General features: G+C 37.1%; 2 protein-coding genes across 16 annotated transcripts in view; both read right to left on the minus strand.

Moving 5' to 3' along the window:
* Window positions 1-5,464, minus strand: part of cher (filamin A protein cher) — a 261,724-nt gene extending 256,260 nt beyond the window's left edge. For 13 of the 15 annotated variants that reach the window (XM_073961898.1, XM_073961894.1, XM_073961907.1 and 10 more), the window contains exon 1: window positions 5,188-5,464. The gene's annotated coding sequence lies outside the window, so the exon portion shown is untranslated. Of the gene's footprint in view, window positions 1-4,262 lie in introns of all 15 variants that reach the window. The other 2 variants (XM_073961896.1, XM_073961895.1) reach the window with 2 other exon arrangements.
* A 6,693-nt stretch (window positions 5,465-12,157) lies between these two features.
* On the minus strand, window positions 12,158-12,976 carry LOC141392236 (chymotrypsin-1-like). The gene has a single exon (XM_073965189.1). It carries the CDS (start codon window positions 12,974-12,976, stop codon window positions 12,158-12,160), a length of 819 nt encoding a protein of 272 aa, XP_073821290.1.
* Window positions 12,977-19,988: the final 7,012 nt, after the last annotated feature.

Genomic DNA, 19,988 nt, shown 5'->3' on the forward strand with positions numbered 1-19,988 from the left:
CCAAAAAGTTATCTAGCATGACAAAGACATTTTTGTAGCAGGAAAGGAAAATTTAGATCACACAAAGTAAAATGTAATGAAACCCACTTATGTAGTACTACTACTTCCGTTGCTTAACCGCTACGTTATTGAAATTTTTACCAATTTCACACAAAAGTTTCAGTCCATTTAACCCGCTAAGTATTATCTGATCTTCACGTTGGCTTGTACGCTTCTTCTTCATCATAAACTCAAACTTTGTTTAAAATTTTGCGGGTTATTATTTTGACCTACAGAGCCGCTACAAAATTGGTTAAAATTTTGTTTTTGGTCAATTTCATCCCCTGAACGTTTCACGATCATCACCAAAAACTAATCATTTCTATTCTGGCCTGAACCCAATCTCCTTAAAAAATTTGTTACAATCGGTCCATAATTGCGGCCTTATGCTTGTTTACAATTTTTAATGGACGGACACACATCGCTAAATCGCTTTATCTCGTCGAGATATGAATTTTGGCATACCAAATAAGGGGTCTAGGACGAATATTTCGTGGTGTTACATAAATTTTTGGAGAGACAATATGTAGCATGGGATAAAAATGTGGTTCTCTACACAGAACCCATTATATATTAGGCAGTAGGCCAGTTATATAGCAAACACTTTATTGCAATTTACATGAGAGGAAAGGTCAGTAGTTTTTTTCCCATATGTAGGCTACTTTGCGAAATATATATGTCCTCAAGGAATTAAAATATCGACCAAAAATAAAATTTTTATATTTTTCATACAAAAGTAATGGCCCAGTTCACCCGCTAAAGAATAAGATCATCATTCAAAATTGAAGGCATCTTTTTCGACCTATACTCTTACCCGGTGCAAAATTTCGTGACTATTGATGTATAATTGCGACTTCTAGCGAGTTTATTATTACACTACAAACAAATAACGGAATATATTAGGCTGTAACTCTGTTATCTGATCATGCACACCAACATAATTGGCATCAATTGAAAGGTCAAGCGTTCCACTTTGAAGAATATCTCACTTGTCCGGAATGTCATTTCCAGGAAATAAGATATAAGCTGTATATTAAATATTTTCACAATTTTCACACAAAAGTTTTGGTCCATTTAACCCTCTAAATATTATCCGATCGCCATCTCAAATTGCAAGCTTCTCCTTTGTGATATACTCTTACCTTATTTAAAATTACGCGTTGATCGGACTATTATTGAGACCTACAGAGCCGCTTGAAAATTGGATAAATATTATGTTTTTGGTCCATTTCACCAGCTAAATATTTCACGATCATCACCAATAAGAATAGGGATCTATTCTGATCTGAACCCGACCTCCATACAAAGTTTCGTGACGATCGGTCCATAATTGCGGCCTGGAGCGTGTTTACAATTTATAATGGACAGACGGACGGACGGACGGACGGAAGGACGGACGGACACACATCTCAAAATCGCTTTATCTCGTCGAGATATGAAGATTGGTATACCACATTGGGGGTCTCCGACGAATATTTCGCGGTGTTACATGAATTTTTACCAAAACAAACTTATAATACCCTTTTCCACATTGTGGTATAGGGTATAAATATTGGTAGAATGAATACTACAGCTAATGTATTTCAGATGTAATGATACATGTCTTCCATGATTGGGGTACATTGCAAAGAAACAGCTTACAACGTTGGACGATAATTAGATGATATTTAAATAATTTAAATATACACACACTTTGCTGCATAAGCGCACTGCTGGCCTTTGCATTGATCCCACTTGTGATTATGTATGTGTTCAAATGCACATTTAATTAAAAAAAAATTAACAAAAACATGTGAACTTGACCGCGATTTATTTAAAAATCCCCCCCAGCAATTTTTTTATTGTTTTTGGATTTTTCTCATCTATGAACATTGCTGTTTCAGAATCCGCGAAAACTCCCCAGGTGTAAGCGGGTTTCATTCAAAGTTAGTTAAGGCGCATCCTGCATGGAATTGTTTTGTAGGGGGCCATACAGTCAGTACATTGTCCCAATTTGAACTTCTATATCTCAAAAATGATAAAACGTACGAAAATACCATTGATGTCAATCTTGTAGAGAATTTTCATTGCTACAACATTTTATCGATTTAAAGTAAAATCGATTTCTGAAGCACTGTGTGATGTTCCGGAAGTATGTAATATACGTCTGAAATGTATTCAGATACGTTATAATTTGCGACAGACCATTTATGATATTGGAAAACATTTACCGGTACCTCCCTCACTAAAGTTCAAAATTTTTGCTTGGGTGCAGTATAAGGTCTGTTCGAGAATCGTATACAAATTTTGACCGAAAGCCCATGTTTACAGCAATATGATGTTTTTTTGTGGACAAGTCCATGCTTCCTGACTTGCCCATCGTATTACTTAGATCATGTTCGAATATGGACAATATCAATCTACTCCTTCTTGTACCTCCCACACAAAAATTAAAGAATTTCAGTTTAGACATATTTCTAGCAACTTTTTGATTGTGGATAGTCCATATTCACAGTCTCTTCTGGGGATTTCTCTATTTGGTCCAATCTTTCCACATCGTAATCGTTCACGATAAATTCGAAGATGGACCAAATCGATTTACTTCTTCTGATACCCCCACAAAAGTTTAAATATTTACGCTTTAGAACATACACTAGCGGTCATCTGAATAGGTTTGATTTGTTTTCTTTTTATATCTTAAGGTATCTTCTGATGTGTTCGTATTACAGATCCATACTATTTAGTTTTTGAGAGTCCTATACTATGCCAACAAATTTAAGTATTATCATGCTCAAAACTCCACCATAATTGACCACATATATCATAAATGTTCGAAAATTGGTCTGGAAGAATGTTTCATCGACGACAATAAAGTAGAAAATTGTAATTCAAATTTAAGTCAAAGGGGCATGATATCGCCGACTTTTATAGTGCTGTATAACCTCAGTAGTCCATTCTTTTGTACTTATTCGTGTTTGTTTTTTGACTTGTGAACAGAAAAAAACTTTTTGACCTGACTATATAGGTATTACATCACTATAAAAGTCGGCGATATCATGCCCCTTTGACTTAAATTTGAATTACAATTTTCTACTTTATTGTCGTCGATGAAACATTCTTCCAGACCAATTTTCGAACATTTATGATATATGTGGTCAACTATGGTGGAGTTTTGAGCATGATAATACTTAAATTTGTACTGCAAGGATAGTTAAAAAATGAAACTTGAACTAAAATACCAACTATTTTCAATTACCTTTCTATTTTATCGATCCTAATAATATGGCTACACTTGGTAGTTGCTTTCAGACGATTTTCAAAGCTCAGAAGAGATCTAACGAAATCATAAAGTCACTTAATTATAAAACGTTTTTGTTTGAATATTTCTTGATTTTATCTGAAAGTTCTTGGTAACTTTTCCATGTTGAGAATTGAACCCACGTTCCAAATAAAGCGGGTCAAATTTGTTGTAGGATTTATCAGAATGTTCCATGTTACTAAACTAAACCAAAAAACTGCGCAATATTTGCTTGAGTAATAAAATTTTTCAATTTTTTTTGATTCAAACCTATTCTGATGATCGCAAAAATTTGACACTTTTTTGTACATTTTGTATTATAATTGGGATATTTTCCAAAAATATGGCAACACCGTCAAGTTTTTTCTTGGGAATGTTGGCATAGTATAGGATTCTCAAAAACTAAATAGTATGGATCTGTAATACGAACACATCAGAAGATAACTTAAGATATAAAAAGAAAACAAATCAAACCTATTCAGATGACCGCTAGTGTATAAGCGGATAAATGCTGAACTTTATTTTGGATAGTTCTCGGAGTACTCATTATAAGAGTAATGCTTTGAAAAAACATACTTGGTTTGTATCTTTTCATTACGTCACAGGCATTGCCGACTGATATTTTTTTACTTTTTTTAATTATCTTTACGTCTAATTTTATAATTTACCATTTTGTTATTTCGTATTAACTCGTATTAACGCTGTATGAAATCTGCAAAAATCATACGCCACCATAGGCATAATTAATATTTTAAATTAATAACACTCATACGCCTCAGACTTATATGAAAAAATATTTTTAACACTCATACGCCTGCTGTACAATTGTATCAATTATCAATTTCATTCTAGCATTTTTGTATTTTAAAATTTGAAACAAAATTTAAAATTTTCCTAAAAACACCATAAAACAAATGCACTCTGTGTTAGGAACTTCTTAGAATACAAGTGCAAATTTAGCGCGTAAATTTCTCTTCTTCGTGGTTTTATGTTTTGTCTGCGAAATTTGTTTATTCAAAAAAAAATTTAAAATAAATTATTTTATATTTATTTTCTTTTATAGTTGGTCGTCGCACAGTTGGCGTTTGTTGTTGTTTTATTTTTAGCAGCGATGGATTCTAAAATAAACACACGCGATTGCCGTTGGTGCCGTTTTCTTCACTTCTTTCTTTGTTCGGCCGGTAGTTCGGTGTGTCTGTGCCCGCCAGTTTGTAGGGTAGGCACTTTTTCATAATTATTGTATGTATGTTTAAGTTCTTTTCACTTAAAATTAAATGTGTTTAATTTTCATTTTGGTTTTGGCCTTATTTCCAAATTTCCCGTTATTGTAGAATTCACCATGGACCGAATGAATGAGCGTACATCTGTTTTCTCTGAGTCATTTGTGGGTATAGGCTACATTGTTCAATATGTATGTAGTCGTTTTTTTTAATTTAGAAAAACTTGGTCCAGAAACATGTGTGTGTACGTATGTTCTATGTTTGTCCATATTTTGTTGAGAATTTATTGTGACATCGCTTGGGTATTCCAACGGAACGTGTCGTTCTGGTCCGTTTTTTGTTGTTGTTCGTTCGTTTTTTTCTTGTTACTTTCACTTCTCAAATAAAAATTTCAAAATTCACTTAAAACGTCAACCAGCCAACCGTGACAGGCTAATGTGAAAATTGGTAGGCGAATCTGGCAAAAATTCGTAAAAAATATTTCACCATATGTTCCGTGTGAAAACTTTGACGAAAATTATTTCATTACTCATCACAAAATGAAATTGATAATAATATTCAAAATTTTATTGCAACGCAAAATGTAGAGAAATCTCGATTTTGTATATAAATCAAAAATGATAATTTTCACAAATTACTTAAAAACTTTACATTTTCTTTGTTTTTCTTAATTCCACACTGTATTGACAGATATTTTCACTTTAACTCCCAACAGAGAGTATTTACAAAGATTTTAATACATATATATGTATGTACATATGTAGATTTGTATTTCTATTTTCCAAATTTTCTTTCTTTGTTTCGCAACACTAAAACAATTTTTCTTTTATTTTGTTGTTGTTGTTTCTATAACGAGAAGACACTGTGAGTTGTATTGACGCACGGAAAAATCACTTGAACCGCTCACGTAGTAGCTCTTGCCGCAACTGATCATGCTTTTGAAAATGAAAATTTTCAAAATATTTTTCCTTTTGCCCAAAAAATTTTTCTTGTCCAAGAGATTGGAAGCCAAAAATCAGCATATGGAGAGAGAGTGAGAGACAGAAACCGTTAGTGAAATTATGAAATCTCTCAATTTTGAAGTTTCCATTTTGAAAATCCCTCAAAAATGTGGTGCATGGATGCTGATGAGATTATACTTCTGTTTGTTGTCTGCACATTCATGTGGGAAATTATAGCACAGAAATAAGAATTAATGACTTTTGCAAAATTTAAAACATCTAAACCATTAAGCAAACGAAGTATTAAAAATATTTTTGAATATCGTTTTTCAAAATCCATTATGAGCCATACAAGATGACCATTTAATCATGTTTAGGAGCCATCAAGAAGGACTTTGTAAAGCTTTTTCGCAGCCATCAAATAGGACAAAAACTAATACAAATTAAAACAAGTAAACAGGAATCGTCGGCTTTCGTCAGCTAAACATCTTCATATGTATCTACATATATATATATAAGTTTTAAAAGTTTCCAGCTTACATTTTTAGGCGTTTGTGGGGTAGTTTTCATAAGCAGTGAGCCTAATTATTCCACTGGCAGACCCAATCAACTCAGTCTACACAAAAGAAACGTACTTTTTTGTATGAAGTAAAAAAAGTATCAGTAGGCTTTGCCGACAGAGATATACCCTCAGCCTGTGTATATTGAAATAATTTTTCCCAAAATACGTATGTATTTAGGGCGTTTTAAAATTTTTGGACGTTTGAACCGACAAAAATGTTGATTAGGATTAAATATCAAAAGTTTTGCGGAGGAGATACTAAAAGGAATGGATCGGCATTGACCGTTATGGAAGTGGATCTCCAGCCACAACATATGGTGCCATAGGGGTTTTTTGCACTCTTCGGGCTGTTTGCTCAAGAAGTATGGACTTGCCCCTAAAAAAACTTTTCCCATAGTAATTAAGGCAGCGAATGCAAGTTGCTTCAAAAGTTTAACTTTGACTCTGAATTCCTCTGCAACTGATAGACCTAATTCAATCGATTTTGGCAAATTGCCCCCCTCAACTTGCTCGAATTCGAGAAGAGTTTCACTCTCGAGCAGAATTCGAGTGAGTATTCGGAGCTCTGCATACGACACCACTTGTAGTAAAGTTTTACTGAGAAAATGTAAGCCAACATTACGTTGAGGTGATTTGCCACCGCCGAAACTGTTGACGTTTTGATCTAGGAAAAACTTGCACCATGGTAATGGCTCCCTTACAATTATGGTTATAAAAAAAATATTTTTCATTTTTGAAATTTGTGTTAAATTTTAAAGCCAAAGTTCAAAACATCCAATGTTTCACAGTTACAATATTGCAATAACTTTGTTATATGTACATCATCATGCCTGATGAATAGACATCAGATTTTGCATATTTTTCAAAAATTCAAATATGAAAATTTTGACATTCTTACGTGATTTTGAATAAATTTTTTCACACTTTTATATATTTTATTATATTACTAGCAGACCCCATTCCGCATTGCTGGCCCGTCGTAATGAGTTTTAAAGACAACTTTTTATGGACTTTATGATTGACAATTCAAAAATAGGTATTTTCTACCGCACTTCTTCGTTCCATTGTCAAACCGAGGAGGATTTTAAATTTACCAACAGATTTTGTCTCTTACCTTTCTTTTCTCTTACGGACTTTATCGGACTTTTCGCCCATTGATGCTGTTTAGGATTTATTATCGTCCATGTCCCCTGTCTTTATCCTAAAGCGATCTAATTATAAAAGTTAAAAAAATGGCTAAGTCGAATTTTCCCGCTTATTGAGACTTATATGTTTTAGTTTTTCATGGCTGATGGACCATTGAACCTCACCATTTAAGGAAAATTTGTAAATATATCGGTTTTCTTGATCGGGGCGCAACCACCGTTGTCTCGAAAATTAATTTGCTAGCCGATGCACGTAAGTTTAGCAAATATAACGATTAAAAAACATGCCCAAAGACGTAACCCTCAAAGGGTTACGTTGAGGGTTATGGCTTTGGGCATTTCAGGTGACGATATATTGCATTTTGAACCACGTGACATTTATTAAAATTGCATGAAATTAGGTTACATAACATATTTAAAAAAGTGGTCGTGGTTCGGTATTTTGGCTCCCCATTGCCTCCAAAAATGTATGCTGAAACCGATATAATCATAAGGTTTGGTATTCCTTCTCCTCCGAAATTTATAAAATATACATAAAAAACTTTGAGCTTTTGCAGCAAATTTGATGGAAATCGGTTCATTAGTATTGGGTATATAACATATTTAAAAAAAAAAACAGGCGTGGTCGGCTCTTTAGGGCCCAAAGAAGTACCTAGATTGTGGAAAAATCTGAAAAATTTTAAAGCTATACGTGCGTAATTTTTGCAAATATATCGTTTTTGAAAATAACGCATAGGGTAGGTGCCCGCCTTCTCTGGAATTGAATAAAATATGTTCGGGAGCCATCCATGTAGTACATTCCCGGACAATTTGAGGAAAATCGGTTTAGTAGTTTTTACAGAAAAAAATTAAATTGCAATTTGAAAAAAGTGGGCGTGTTAACATGTTCTTTCTATAAAACCCTAAGTTGGACAATTTTAATTCATACAGGTAGGGCATTTTTTTTTTAAATATGGAAAAGGGAAGTAGCCCGCCCCTTCGAAATTCAAGAAAATGTGCACCTAATATTCGCCGTAGGCCATCCCAGAACCCATGGTGTTTTTGTAAGTGACAGAATTATTCCGGGATAATTAGCGGGCCTTATTATCCCAGACAATTTCAAAAAAGAAACAGGCATTTCACGTTTAAACATATGCATCTTTTAGTGATATGCTAGTGCTATCAGGGTGACGTAGGGGATGAATGACACCAAGAAACGGTTTTGACCGGCGTTAACATGGCAATGCCCAGGACTTATCTCGGTCCCTCTTTCATCTCAAGTGGACACTGACCACCCCGTGGTATCACCAGGGGAGCTGCCTTTAACGCCCGTTAAAGGTTGTGAGCTAATATGTGCCGCGCGTTCACCCATAAGAACGTTAAAAACTTGGGTTGGGCGTTGGTCTAGTAACTCACCCCGTCAAAATAGCTTACTATTAAAAAAAAAAACAAAGAAAAAGAATAAAAACAAACCTCTCTAAACGTATGTACTTGATAAGTACAAAGCTGACATTATCGACTTACAGGAGGTGCAATGGAATTGGGCAGACGTAAAGATCACAAACGATCACGCAATGTATATTTAGCTGCCATGAAACGAAGCATGAGCTAGGAGTTGGATTTAGAGTAAACCGGAGGCTTAAAAATGTGGTATCCAGTTTCGCTCCGGTTGATGAGAGAATTGCCACAACCCGTATAAAAGTAAAGTTTTTTATCATCAGTCTCATCTGCGCCCATGCTCCGACCGAAGAGAAAGACGAACAGACTACGAGCTCCTATGGTCATGACATTAAGATTGTTCTAGGAGATTATAATGCTAAAATTGGAAGGGAAAATATATTTGGTCCCACGGTCGGCAAGTTCAGCCTTCATGAGGTAACATCCGACAACGTAATGAGGCTGATTGATTTTGCAAGGGCAAAGAACATGGAAGTGAGCAGATGGGAAAGAAAAAATCAGATTGATCATGTTGTGATAGATGGAAGACCCTCGTCCAGCGTGTTAGATGTCCGATCGATTCGAGGTACGAACATCGATTTGGACAATTTCCTTGTAGCAGCCAAGGTACGCACTCGTCTTAATGTTGCGGCAAAAGTGCGATCTAACACAGGACGGAAGCTGGATGTCGAGAAGCTGCAAACACAACAGACAGCACAAGCCTACTCCGCTCAACTTACCCGCATGCTGGAAGAGAGCACTCCTTGTCCCGATAATGTAGAAGCGCAGTGGCAAAGAATAGGCCACTCCCTTCAGACTGCCGCAAAATCGATACTTGGGTACCAAAAACCTCCACCTAAAAATTTATGGTACGATCAGGAGTGTCGTAAAGCTACAGAAGAGAAGAACGCGGCATACCGAGCAACACTGCATTCTGTAGCAACACGAAGAGCGAAAGAATCTTATCGGGAGAAGAGGAGAGAGGAGGAGCGTATTTTCAGGAGAAAAAAGAAGGAGCGAGAAAAACGTGAGCGTGTGAAACTCGAGATATTCAGGAGCAGCGGTGCCAAGTTGGTGGTTTTCCCGCTACTTGTGGTGATTTTTGACGTACAAAAACCACTGTTTAAGTAGGAATGTCAACTGTTTGAAGGTAAAAATCGCTACAGACCTATGGTGCGTATGTGGCTGTAGGGTTTTTTATCTCGGAACAGTTGGCATCCCTGTTCAGGAGTCAGAATGAAGTCCGACAATTTTACCAGAGTGTAAAACACCAGACTGAAGGATATGGTGCAGGCACATTCTCCTGCAAAGATGACGATCTGGTAACTGATACAGATAGCGTACTGAGGATTTGGAAGGACCACTTTATGAAGCTTTTGTTATCGAATATGGGTGGCGATGAAGATACCCTAGAACCAATCGTAAATGACAACATTGAATGTCTACCACCTAGCCAAAGCGAGTTTATGACAGCTATTAATCGGCTGAAAAACAATAAGGCAGCAGGAGCTGATGGACTTCCCGCCGAACTGTTCAAGACCGGTGGCGAAATGCTGATAAGGAGTATGCATCAGCTAATTGGCGAAATTTGGCAGGAAGAAAGCATACCCGACGATTGGAACCTCAGCCTACTATGTCCCGTAAACAAGAAAGGAGACAAGACGGTTTGTGCAAATTACAGAGGCATCAGACCCCTACCCATCGCATACAAAGTGCTGTCGAGCATACGTTTAAAACCCATGGTCAATGAAATAATCGGGTCATACCAATGCGGTTTTAAACCTAGTGAGTCGAAAATTGACCAAATTTTCACACTGCGCCAAACACTGGAGAAGACCCACGAAAGACAGGTCGACACATACCACCTGTTCGTCGAATATAAGGCATGTCTTAGTTCGGCATTCCTGCAAAACTAATTCGACTTTGTAGGATGACATTGGCTGACACAAGATCAGCAGTTAAAATAGGAATGAACCTCTCCGAGCCTTTCAACACAAAACGAGGTTTCAGACAAGGTGACAGTCTATCTTGTGACCTATTTAACATTTTACTTGAAAAGGTCATACGAGATGAGAATCTATATACGGCCAGAGACAAAAACAGCACGATATACAATGAAGATGTAATGTTGCATGCATACGCAGATGACATAGACGTAATAGGTAGATCAACGCGATCTGTAACAGCCACCTTTGCAAAAATTGAAAAAGAGTCTGCCCTTCGGTTTCGCAGTCTACGGCGATAAGACGAAATTTATGCTATCAACACGCAAGTTGTCGAGTAGACTCGGACCAACTGTGGATGTTGATAATTACAAATTTGAGGTAGTAAACGACTTTATTTACCTCGGCACCGCCATAAATAAAACTAACAATATAAGCTTTGAAATAAAAAGAAGAATATAATTGGCCAACAGATGCTACTTTGGTCTAAGTAAACAGTTTCAAATCAAAACCACCTCTCGTCAAACAAAACTTACACTATACCAGACACTGAAACTACCCGTTCTTTTGGGCATAAAATCCATTTCATGTTGTGGTATGTCCATAATGTCCATAATGTCATTTGACAAAAGTGTAGTGGGACACAAATTGTCGCATAAATTATTTTGGCAAGATTGTTTTGTTGGGAAGGTATCAATTGTTTAGGTATATGTATGTGTCTCAATATAACAGCCCAGACTCATAATCAAAATTTTAAACTCAGTGGTTAACCATCATTCAAGGGTTATAACTGGAACGGTATTTAGAAAATAGATTTGAACGAAACATTTTGTTACGGTACAGAAGAATTTCGAAGGTTGTTAAGTAGTGCTTATGTATATGGCTATAAAAGGTTGTGACCGGCCGAATATTTAGTGTTTTAACTAGTACAGCATATTTTTAGGCGAATATTGTTTTTTCTTGCTTGACATTATTTTGATTATTTACTAAAAACTTTTTTTTTAAATATTATTATAAAAATATATATTAGAAAACAGAAACAATGCAATGAAAAAAATTCCCATCTCTCATGTTTCCCACATATTACGGCTATAATTAAAAAAAATTATCTTTTATAATAAATGTTTTTTCTAAATATATAGATTTGAAATATCATCTAAGAATTTCCATTTGTCATATTGTCCAGACAGCGCAGGGTAGTAAAAATAAAGACCCCGTACACTCACTTCCCTTCTACTTAGTTTCTAACAATTCACCTGAGACTACCAACCAAACAAACACCTGAATGTCGAAATATTGGGAAAAATATTGGAAATATTTTTGGCGCGCAAGAACACTCTCACACAGCAACAAAAACACGCACATAAAACATCGAAGTGACAGACAGTTGATTCATCAAATGAATTCTGTTCGAAAGCGACGCGGCGGCCACTACAGCCGATGAAATGGCTATGACTGGCCGGATTTCTTGGACCAATGCCAGAACAAAAAAAATATTAATATTGAAAGACATCCCCAAAACAAAAGCAAAAAACCATTTCTGTGCACTTAAAAAAGTTAATTAATTTTAATAACAAATTAAATTAGTTTACAATATTCTTTCGTTTTTGGTTCTTAGTTTAGTGAAGAAATGACACTTTTACATTTGGAATTGCCACTGATGGCCTGACGTAACCAATCACGATAATACCAAACATTGGTGAAAACATCTGGATAACCATCGGCACAGGGATATGTCCAGGCATGGATACCCACCAGGGTATTTTGGTATACCAGGGGACCACCATTATCACCATGGCAGGCACCTTGGTAACGCTTTACAAAGGCACAAACATGACCCACATCCACCGTGATGTCATCGAAATCCTCCAACATCTGCGAACATTCTCCGTGGCTGACTTGGTACATTTGTAGCTTTTGTAATTTTTCCGGGTAAGGATCCCACAATGAAATTAAACCCCAACCGGTAAGTAGCAGAGGGTCGTTGGTGTTTAATATCTCTCTCGGCAGGGCAATGGGTTTAATTGTTTCATGCCACTCAATTGTTGCGTTTACGTGAAGTAAGGCTATGTCATTGTGGTATTTGGGATGATCATAGTTACAGTGTATGTGTATGCGATCCAGGTAATATAGGGCCAATGGTTCGGTATACAAATTGGAACCAGCAGCAATACGCAAAAAATCCGGCGGCCATCCTGTAACACAATGTGCCGCAGTAATTATCCACTCCTTGTCAATAATGGCTCCACCACATAAATGTGAACCTGGTATGGTTTGTATGGATATTTGATAGGGTGCTAAACCATCTTCGGCAGTTTGTCCTCCTATTATCCGCTGCTCGATTTGATTATATCTTTCAGCACCAACATCACCTTCGTTGCTTTGTACATTTGTTAGCAGCAATAGTAGTAGACCAAGTTTATGGTTGCCCATTGTGTGGAGAACTAATTTGCCTAGGTAAACAAAATGATTTTGCGGACATTAAAAGTTCAATTATTTTGGGTAAATTCGATATGTTGATATCTTTATAAGTGTTAAATGATAAAACTTCATATTTATCGTAGTTGTATACATATGTATATGTGTCGGTTTAGTAACATTTTGGGCATAAGGTATTGGAATGGGTAACGTAGGGTATGAAAGATAACAAGCAACCTCCCTAATAGGCTTAAGATGGTAAACTTTAAGATTTATCTTGGTCCTTCTTTCATCTCAAGTGAAGACACTGTAAACATAGTGAACTAATGACGTATCCAGAATACATCCTATCATGATAAAAGAAGAAGACAACAAGCAACAAAAAAATCAGTCAGCTCTGCCGACAGAGATATACCAACAGCCTATGTGAATTTAAACTTTCAATTGGACAAAATTGGACAAACTATTAGGAGATCCAAAGTTTGGACCATTCAAGAGATATCAAGGCATAACATTTTAGTGCATTTTTTTAAATATTGGCGGAAAGTACCGGGACTTGTGGACCGGTATTGCCCATCTTCGAACTGAAATTAAGTTTGGACAAAATATGACGAAGGGCAAATTATGGACCGAATTGTTTCTCTCCACCCATATATATGGTGCCATATGGGATTTTTACACCTTTTGGAGCAGTTTTCTCATGAAGTATGGATTTGCCCCTGAAAAAACTTTTACCGTCGTAATTGAACCAGCGAATGCAAATTGCGTAAACAACAAGTAAAAATGTATCAGTCGGCTTTGCCGACATAGATATACTCTCAGCCTGTGTGGATTGAAATACTTTTTTTCCAAACAAAAAAAAACTTATGTATTCAAAATTTCAAAATTTTGGGCGTATGGACCGATATGGATATGATTAAGCTCAAAATTTTGCGTGGATATCGATAGATAGGGATTTTTATCACACTAGCTTGCGAAAAACATAATATCGCTGTAAACAGGGCCACTAGGAAAACCTTCGGTAGAAATGTCCAAAAGGTCCTCGAACCACACAAAAATGTTGAACATTTGTGTGGGTGGTACCACAAGGATTGGACAGATATGGCCCAAATTTGAACATAAACTAAGTTCCGAAAATATTCAGAGATCCAAAGTTTGGACCAAATCGGTTGCTACGTCTATGAGAAATCGCGCGTACCATTTTAGCGAATATTTTCGAACTTTTGTGGGGGAGGTACCGGAAGGAGTGAACCTATAAGCACCACCTTTGAATTTCATCTAATATTTGAAAAAATATTACAATATCCGAAGTGTGGATGAACGCAGTATTCGGTTCGAGCATTCCAGCCACTACATATGGTGCCATAGGGTTTTTTTTACAAATTTCGGACTGTTTTTTCAAGAAGTATGGACTTCCTCCTGAAAAAAAACTTTACTGTTGTAACTGAGGCAGCGAATGCAGATTGCTTCAACAAAATTCAAAGTGATTCGAGAGCAGGTCTTAAAGTGAATTTATCCTAAATTTTGTGTGGGAAGTACTCGAAGGAGTGGACAATTATAGTCCATATTCGAACCTGATCTATATATGGTTGATATTTTAGAATGTGTAGTATGGACCAAATTGGTCACTCCCATCAAGAGTTATCGTGCGCACAATTTTCCGAACATTTTTGAACTTTTGTGGGGGAGGTACCTGAAGGAGTGGACCGATATGGTTTATCTTCGAACTTAAAGTATGTTTCGACAAAATATTACGAAGGCCAAATTTTGGACCGCATCGGAAGACCCTTACGAGAGCTATCTTGCACTCCAACCACTACACACGGTGTCACAGAGTTTTTTTTGCCACTTTCAGACTATTTTCTCAGTAATTATGGACTTGCCCCTGATGTAACATGTACCGTCGTATGGGGTTGTTGTTACAACAAAATTAAAGCGTTTCGAGAGCAGGCCTAAACTGGACTTTTCCGAAATTTTGTATGGGATGCACCCGAAGGAATGGACCGATTGAGTCCATATTGGAATTCAATCTAAATCTAGAATCGGCCGGAACTAACTGTATTGAAGTAAAAATACTAAGCTATTCCTCTTATTCCTTGCAGGAACTGAATATCATAATAATTCCTTTAAGAGAGCTCATATGGGACGTCATCGTTGCTCTTTCCAAAACATGGACCAACGGTAACACACAATATTAAATTACAACAATCCCGGTTCAAAAATTGATAAAAAACCTAGACGTACACAAATTTGGGCAGTACGGCAATATAATTAAAGCTGGAAATAGTTAGAAATAGGGAGGGGCCGAGAAATTTCAGGTGGAATGTTTTATACCTCAAACGAAGGCTAAATACCAAATTTCAGCCGTTTCAGTGGGTTATTGAGGACACAACCTTCAAAAAACTGAAAATCGGGAGGCACCGTTCTATGGGGCTATATGAAGGCGTGGGTCTACACCGACCAATTTCAGGTGGAAAGTTTTATATCACCAAGGAAGACTAAATAAAAAATTTCGGTTGGATATTGAGGCTACAACCTTCAAAATACCGAAAATTGGGACGTTTTATGGGGCCTATATGAAAGCGTGGGCCTATACCGATAAATTTCTGATGAAAAATGGTATATCCCCAACGAAGACTAAGTACCAAAGTTCACCCATTTTGGTGGGATATTGAGGCCACAACCTTCAGAATACCAAAAATCTGGAGGTTCTGTTCTATGAGGTCTATATGAACGCGTGGACCTATACCAACAAACTGCAAGTGGAAAGTTTTATTCCCCCAACGAAGACTAAATACCTAATTTCAGCAATTTCGGTGGGGTATTAAGGCCACAATCTACAAAATACCGAAAATCGGGAAGTACCGTTCTTTGGTTCGATATAGCCCATTTTCAATACCAAACATACTTGAAGTAATATAAATTTCTATACCAAATAACAAACCTCTATCTCAAAAATTGCGAGTTGTATTTTGATTTCAATAGACAGACGTACACGGTTAAATCTACTTAGAATTTTAAGCTGTTCAATTATGTAATTATTGTTTGATATGGTTTTAGACCCCAAGTATGTTTGGACGAAATCCATTGCAGACAATTCGGAGTTGATTTAGCGGATCAACTGATTCGTTCCAAAATTTGGCTTTCGTAAAATTCGGTCCAAACTTAGTTTAAGTTCCAAGATGGGTGACCAACCGTACTCTATTATAGAGTACAGTACTCTATTTAATCAATCCGTGCTCTATATTTTTAATTACTCTATTTGTCCTCAAGTTTCATTGGGCCCTCCATTTCTGATTTGTTTTACAATTACCTGTAAATATGTTAATACCTAGGTAATCTAAAGAAATGAAGAACCCCAGGCAGAATCTGGTGCCTTGTGTCGTTAGAAGACCTCCAAAAGTCTCCGATTTGACAGATCGCCGTGTGTCGAACTTCCGCGTTCTGAAGTTTTTGCAAGAGATCCTGTAAGCCATCATGAATTAGCATTATATCTTTGTTTTGTTGTTTTTGTAGAGCACTTAAGCAACAGTGAACAAAGAGGGGAGGTACAGTTATATGGGTGCATATACCAAAACATGGACATATGTATATTGGCGATTATTTTGGAATAGACAAAATTGTAGCTAAAATTCTCAAAATACCGATTGTTTAGTCCGCACTATAGGGACTTGGGGGAAACAAGTGTAGCAAGACTCCCCAATGGAGCCAGTACGCCCAATGCGCACGTTTGGCCGTCAATATAAAAAGAGATAGAAATAAAATAAAAACACAATAGTTTTTAGTATAAGGTATGGCTCAATTGCCGTGTATTTATTTGTGGTAAACAATATTACCTTTTGTACAACGATATGTACGCGAAGCTTACGATAAAGCGCGGGTGTTGCTTGCAAGTCAAGCTGTCGATCGATCTTTCTTTGTTTATTTTTATGTTGTGTTTTGTGTTGACATCTGCATAGATGCTTCAAGAGGGCGGTTGTCAAGAGAATATTCGTTGAAATCTCTCATACTATTACAGGGGTGTAATAAATGGGAATGAGGAGATTTCAACGAATATGCCTATGCGATTCATAGGGCCAAATAAAACAATATGATCAATTCTAACTTAAACATTTGCCGCCTCCCTTGAAACATCCAAATGTTTTAACAAATTCGATAAATGAGCAATCATTATAAGTATGTAATTAGGTACTAGTACAGTGCAGGCGTGAGCATAACCTTTTCCATTTTTTTTTTCAAAAATTTTTCTTTCTTTTTTTTAGCATATCATTTTTTCAAAAACATTCTTACATGCTAAACGAGTGGGCCATGAGGGACCCCGGGCCATTAGGGACCCCGCGGTAAAATGGCCATTAGGGACCATGCGATAAACTTACAAACTAAACGATCGGGCCATTAGGGACCCCGGGCCATTAGGGACCCCGCGGTAAATATGGTCATGAGGGACCATTCAAGCGACTGGGCCATTAGGGACCCAGCTGTTGTGCAGATCACTATAGACCTGGCTAACGAAAGGGCCATTAGGGACCCTGCGAACGATAGTGCAACGTGAGCTAACGTTCGCCTTGTTTGGTTGGGCCGCTTTACAACGATTTTCCGTACCATTTACGAAAACGACAATTTATGTGACAGGACCCGTAACAATCCATCCAAATGATGTATTTTGAGCAAGCAGCGAGCCCGCCGAAAGTCGCAAGGTATGACTTCTAATTATTTTCGGGTACAAGTCTGCTCCTATCAAAATATCTACCGGGCGCGATTCGCCGAATTGAGGATCTGCCAAAACTATATTCGACAAATCCGACTTAAGGTCCGAAGTGACCGAAAAGGTTGGAAGATTTCCCGATATGGAACCTACTACCAACGCCGAAGTCTCAAAAGTAGACGACCTGTCACCACGACTACGAAGTTTCAACGAACAAATTTTATGACATGTAACTGTGACAGTATCATAAGCACCAGATATTGAAGATTTATTGGATTGGACCTGGAGTCCCAGATCCTTCTGAAGTCGTTCCGAAACGAGAGACGACTCAGAATCGGGGTCGATCAACGCCCTAGCAGGAAAAGAAGCACCCTGATGAACGATATTCACCAGCGCTGTTCCCAATAGAACTTTTCTTTCCTGCGTAACATGGAAGGATTTTCGAACTAAATTATCGACCGATGTCGATGGAGCGCTAGATGTAGACGAACTGGTGCTACAATTTAAAGTCCCAGGCCGAAAAGTGGAAGCTGAAGCAGACAACTTCGAACTTCTGGGAGTCACAATTTGACTCGGACTGCTCACAATAGAGCGATCTCTGTGCAATAGAGTATGATGTCTCTGATTGCACTTTCGACAACAACGACTAGCACAATTTTTGACTTCGTGTCCCTTCCGTAGGCAATTCACACACAAACGATGCCTTTTGACCAATTTGTATCTCTCCAACGGTGTACAATTTACAAACCGCTGACAACCATTTAATTTGTGTTGTTGCTCTGAACAAAGAACGCAACAAGAATTAGGAAACGAACGAAGAGGTGCCGAAAAGTGTTTGGGACTGGAAGAAGAGTGAGGAGAAGTACAAGATTTAGGAGACACTTTACAAGTCGAATTATACAAAGTGCCAACACTTCTCATCTCGTGCAAACACAGAAGAGTACGAATTCTCTCTGTCAAGAATGCATCTAATTCTTTCCAAGTTGAAAGACGAGACTTATTTGTCACACTTTGCTCCCATAACGCGTGTGTGATCTTAGGCAATCTTTGTAAACAAATGAAAACCACGATCGGATCCCAATTATCCGTAGGTATTTCATAAATTGCCATTGCCGAAAGGCAACTATTGATCCCACGTTGTATTGACTTAAGTCCCAAACTAGTTTCCTGATCCAACACAGGAAGCGAAAACAACGATTTCAATTGGCTGTGGACAAGCAAACGTGGATTATCGTATGTGGAGTTCAATTCATCCCACACAAGATCGAAACTCCTATGAGTCAGAGGAAACTTCGAGACAATTTCTCGAGCCTCACCACTAGTTTTACTCACCAGATGACACAAGCGTTCAATATCTGTCAACTGGGAGTTATTTATATAAACCGCACTAAACAAATCTCTGAAAGTGGGCCAATTTAGAATATTTCCATTGAAAACCTCAACATCCAAAGGAGGTAACGCAAGATTATGATTGCTATTAAAATTTGGAAGATCAACCATGAAGATTGGGCCTGCTCTAGGTTTCTCAATATTCGATATTGTAGAATTAGATACCTGGGTACCCACATCACGAGAAGTGTGGGACGACAAACTCAGGTCTTTAACATTTGCATCACACGACAGGATTTTCGAAGAAATATCACCGGGATGCTCCGTTAAGGAATCTACCGAACTATTTTCCAATGAGTACGGGGACATTTTAGCAGAACTACTAAACTTTAACAACAATCTATTTATTGTTGACGAACAATTTATACATTTTTGATGCGTCTCCTTATACTTTTCTTGAATGATATTTAGTTTTTCGGGATTTTCTATAGAAGAGAGGCATTTATTAAAAGCTTCCTGTAAGTTCTTCCACAATTTTCCAATTTCTTCACTCCTAACTTCAAGGTCAAAAAAGTCTATGTCCTCTTCTTTTAATGCGCTGAGGTTTGCGGCGAAAGTCACGATAGACTTAGAAGCAAGAATGAATAAAGTCATAGGAGTGAAAGCCATTTTTAGTGCACAGATTGCAGACAAATCAAAATCAACAAAATCGTAAACAGAGTTCAACTAATAATAATGTCAACGAAATGACTAGAAAATAATGTGCGACAAACTCAATTTTATCCAGAAATAAAATATCAAAACACTGAAGAAAAGATAAGTTTGATTAAATGAAATATTTAACCAAATAAACTGATATCTCAACGAAAATCAATGAAACATCCAACAGGATTATCTTTGGCAATTGTAGCGGAAATTTTCAGATTGAAAATTTTAAACTATATTTAATATCGCTAAAATGCACACTAAAATATTTTCCACAAAAGGAGAAAT

The sequence above is a fragment of the Musca autumnalis genome, unplaced genomic scaffold (genome assembly GCF_047663935.1).
Source record: "Musca autumnalis isolate F117 unplaced genomic scaffold, ASM4766393v1 scaffold_1, whole genome shotgun sequence".
Lineage (NCBI taxonomy): Eukaryota > Metazoa > Arthropoda > Insecta > Diptera > Muscidae > Musca > Musca autumnalis.

Bases quoted from the DNA above. Each gene is read 5' to 3' on its own strand.
- LOC141392236 (XM_073965189.1), bottom strand. From the start codon at position 12,976: ATGGGCAACCATAAACTTGGTCTACTACTATTGCTGCTAACAAATGTA.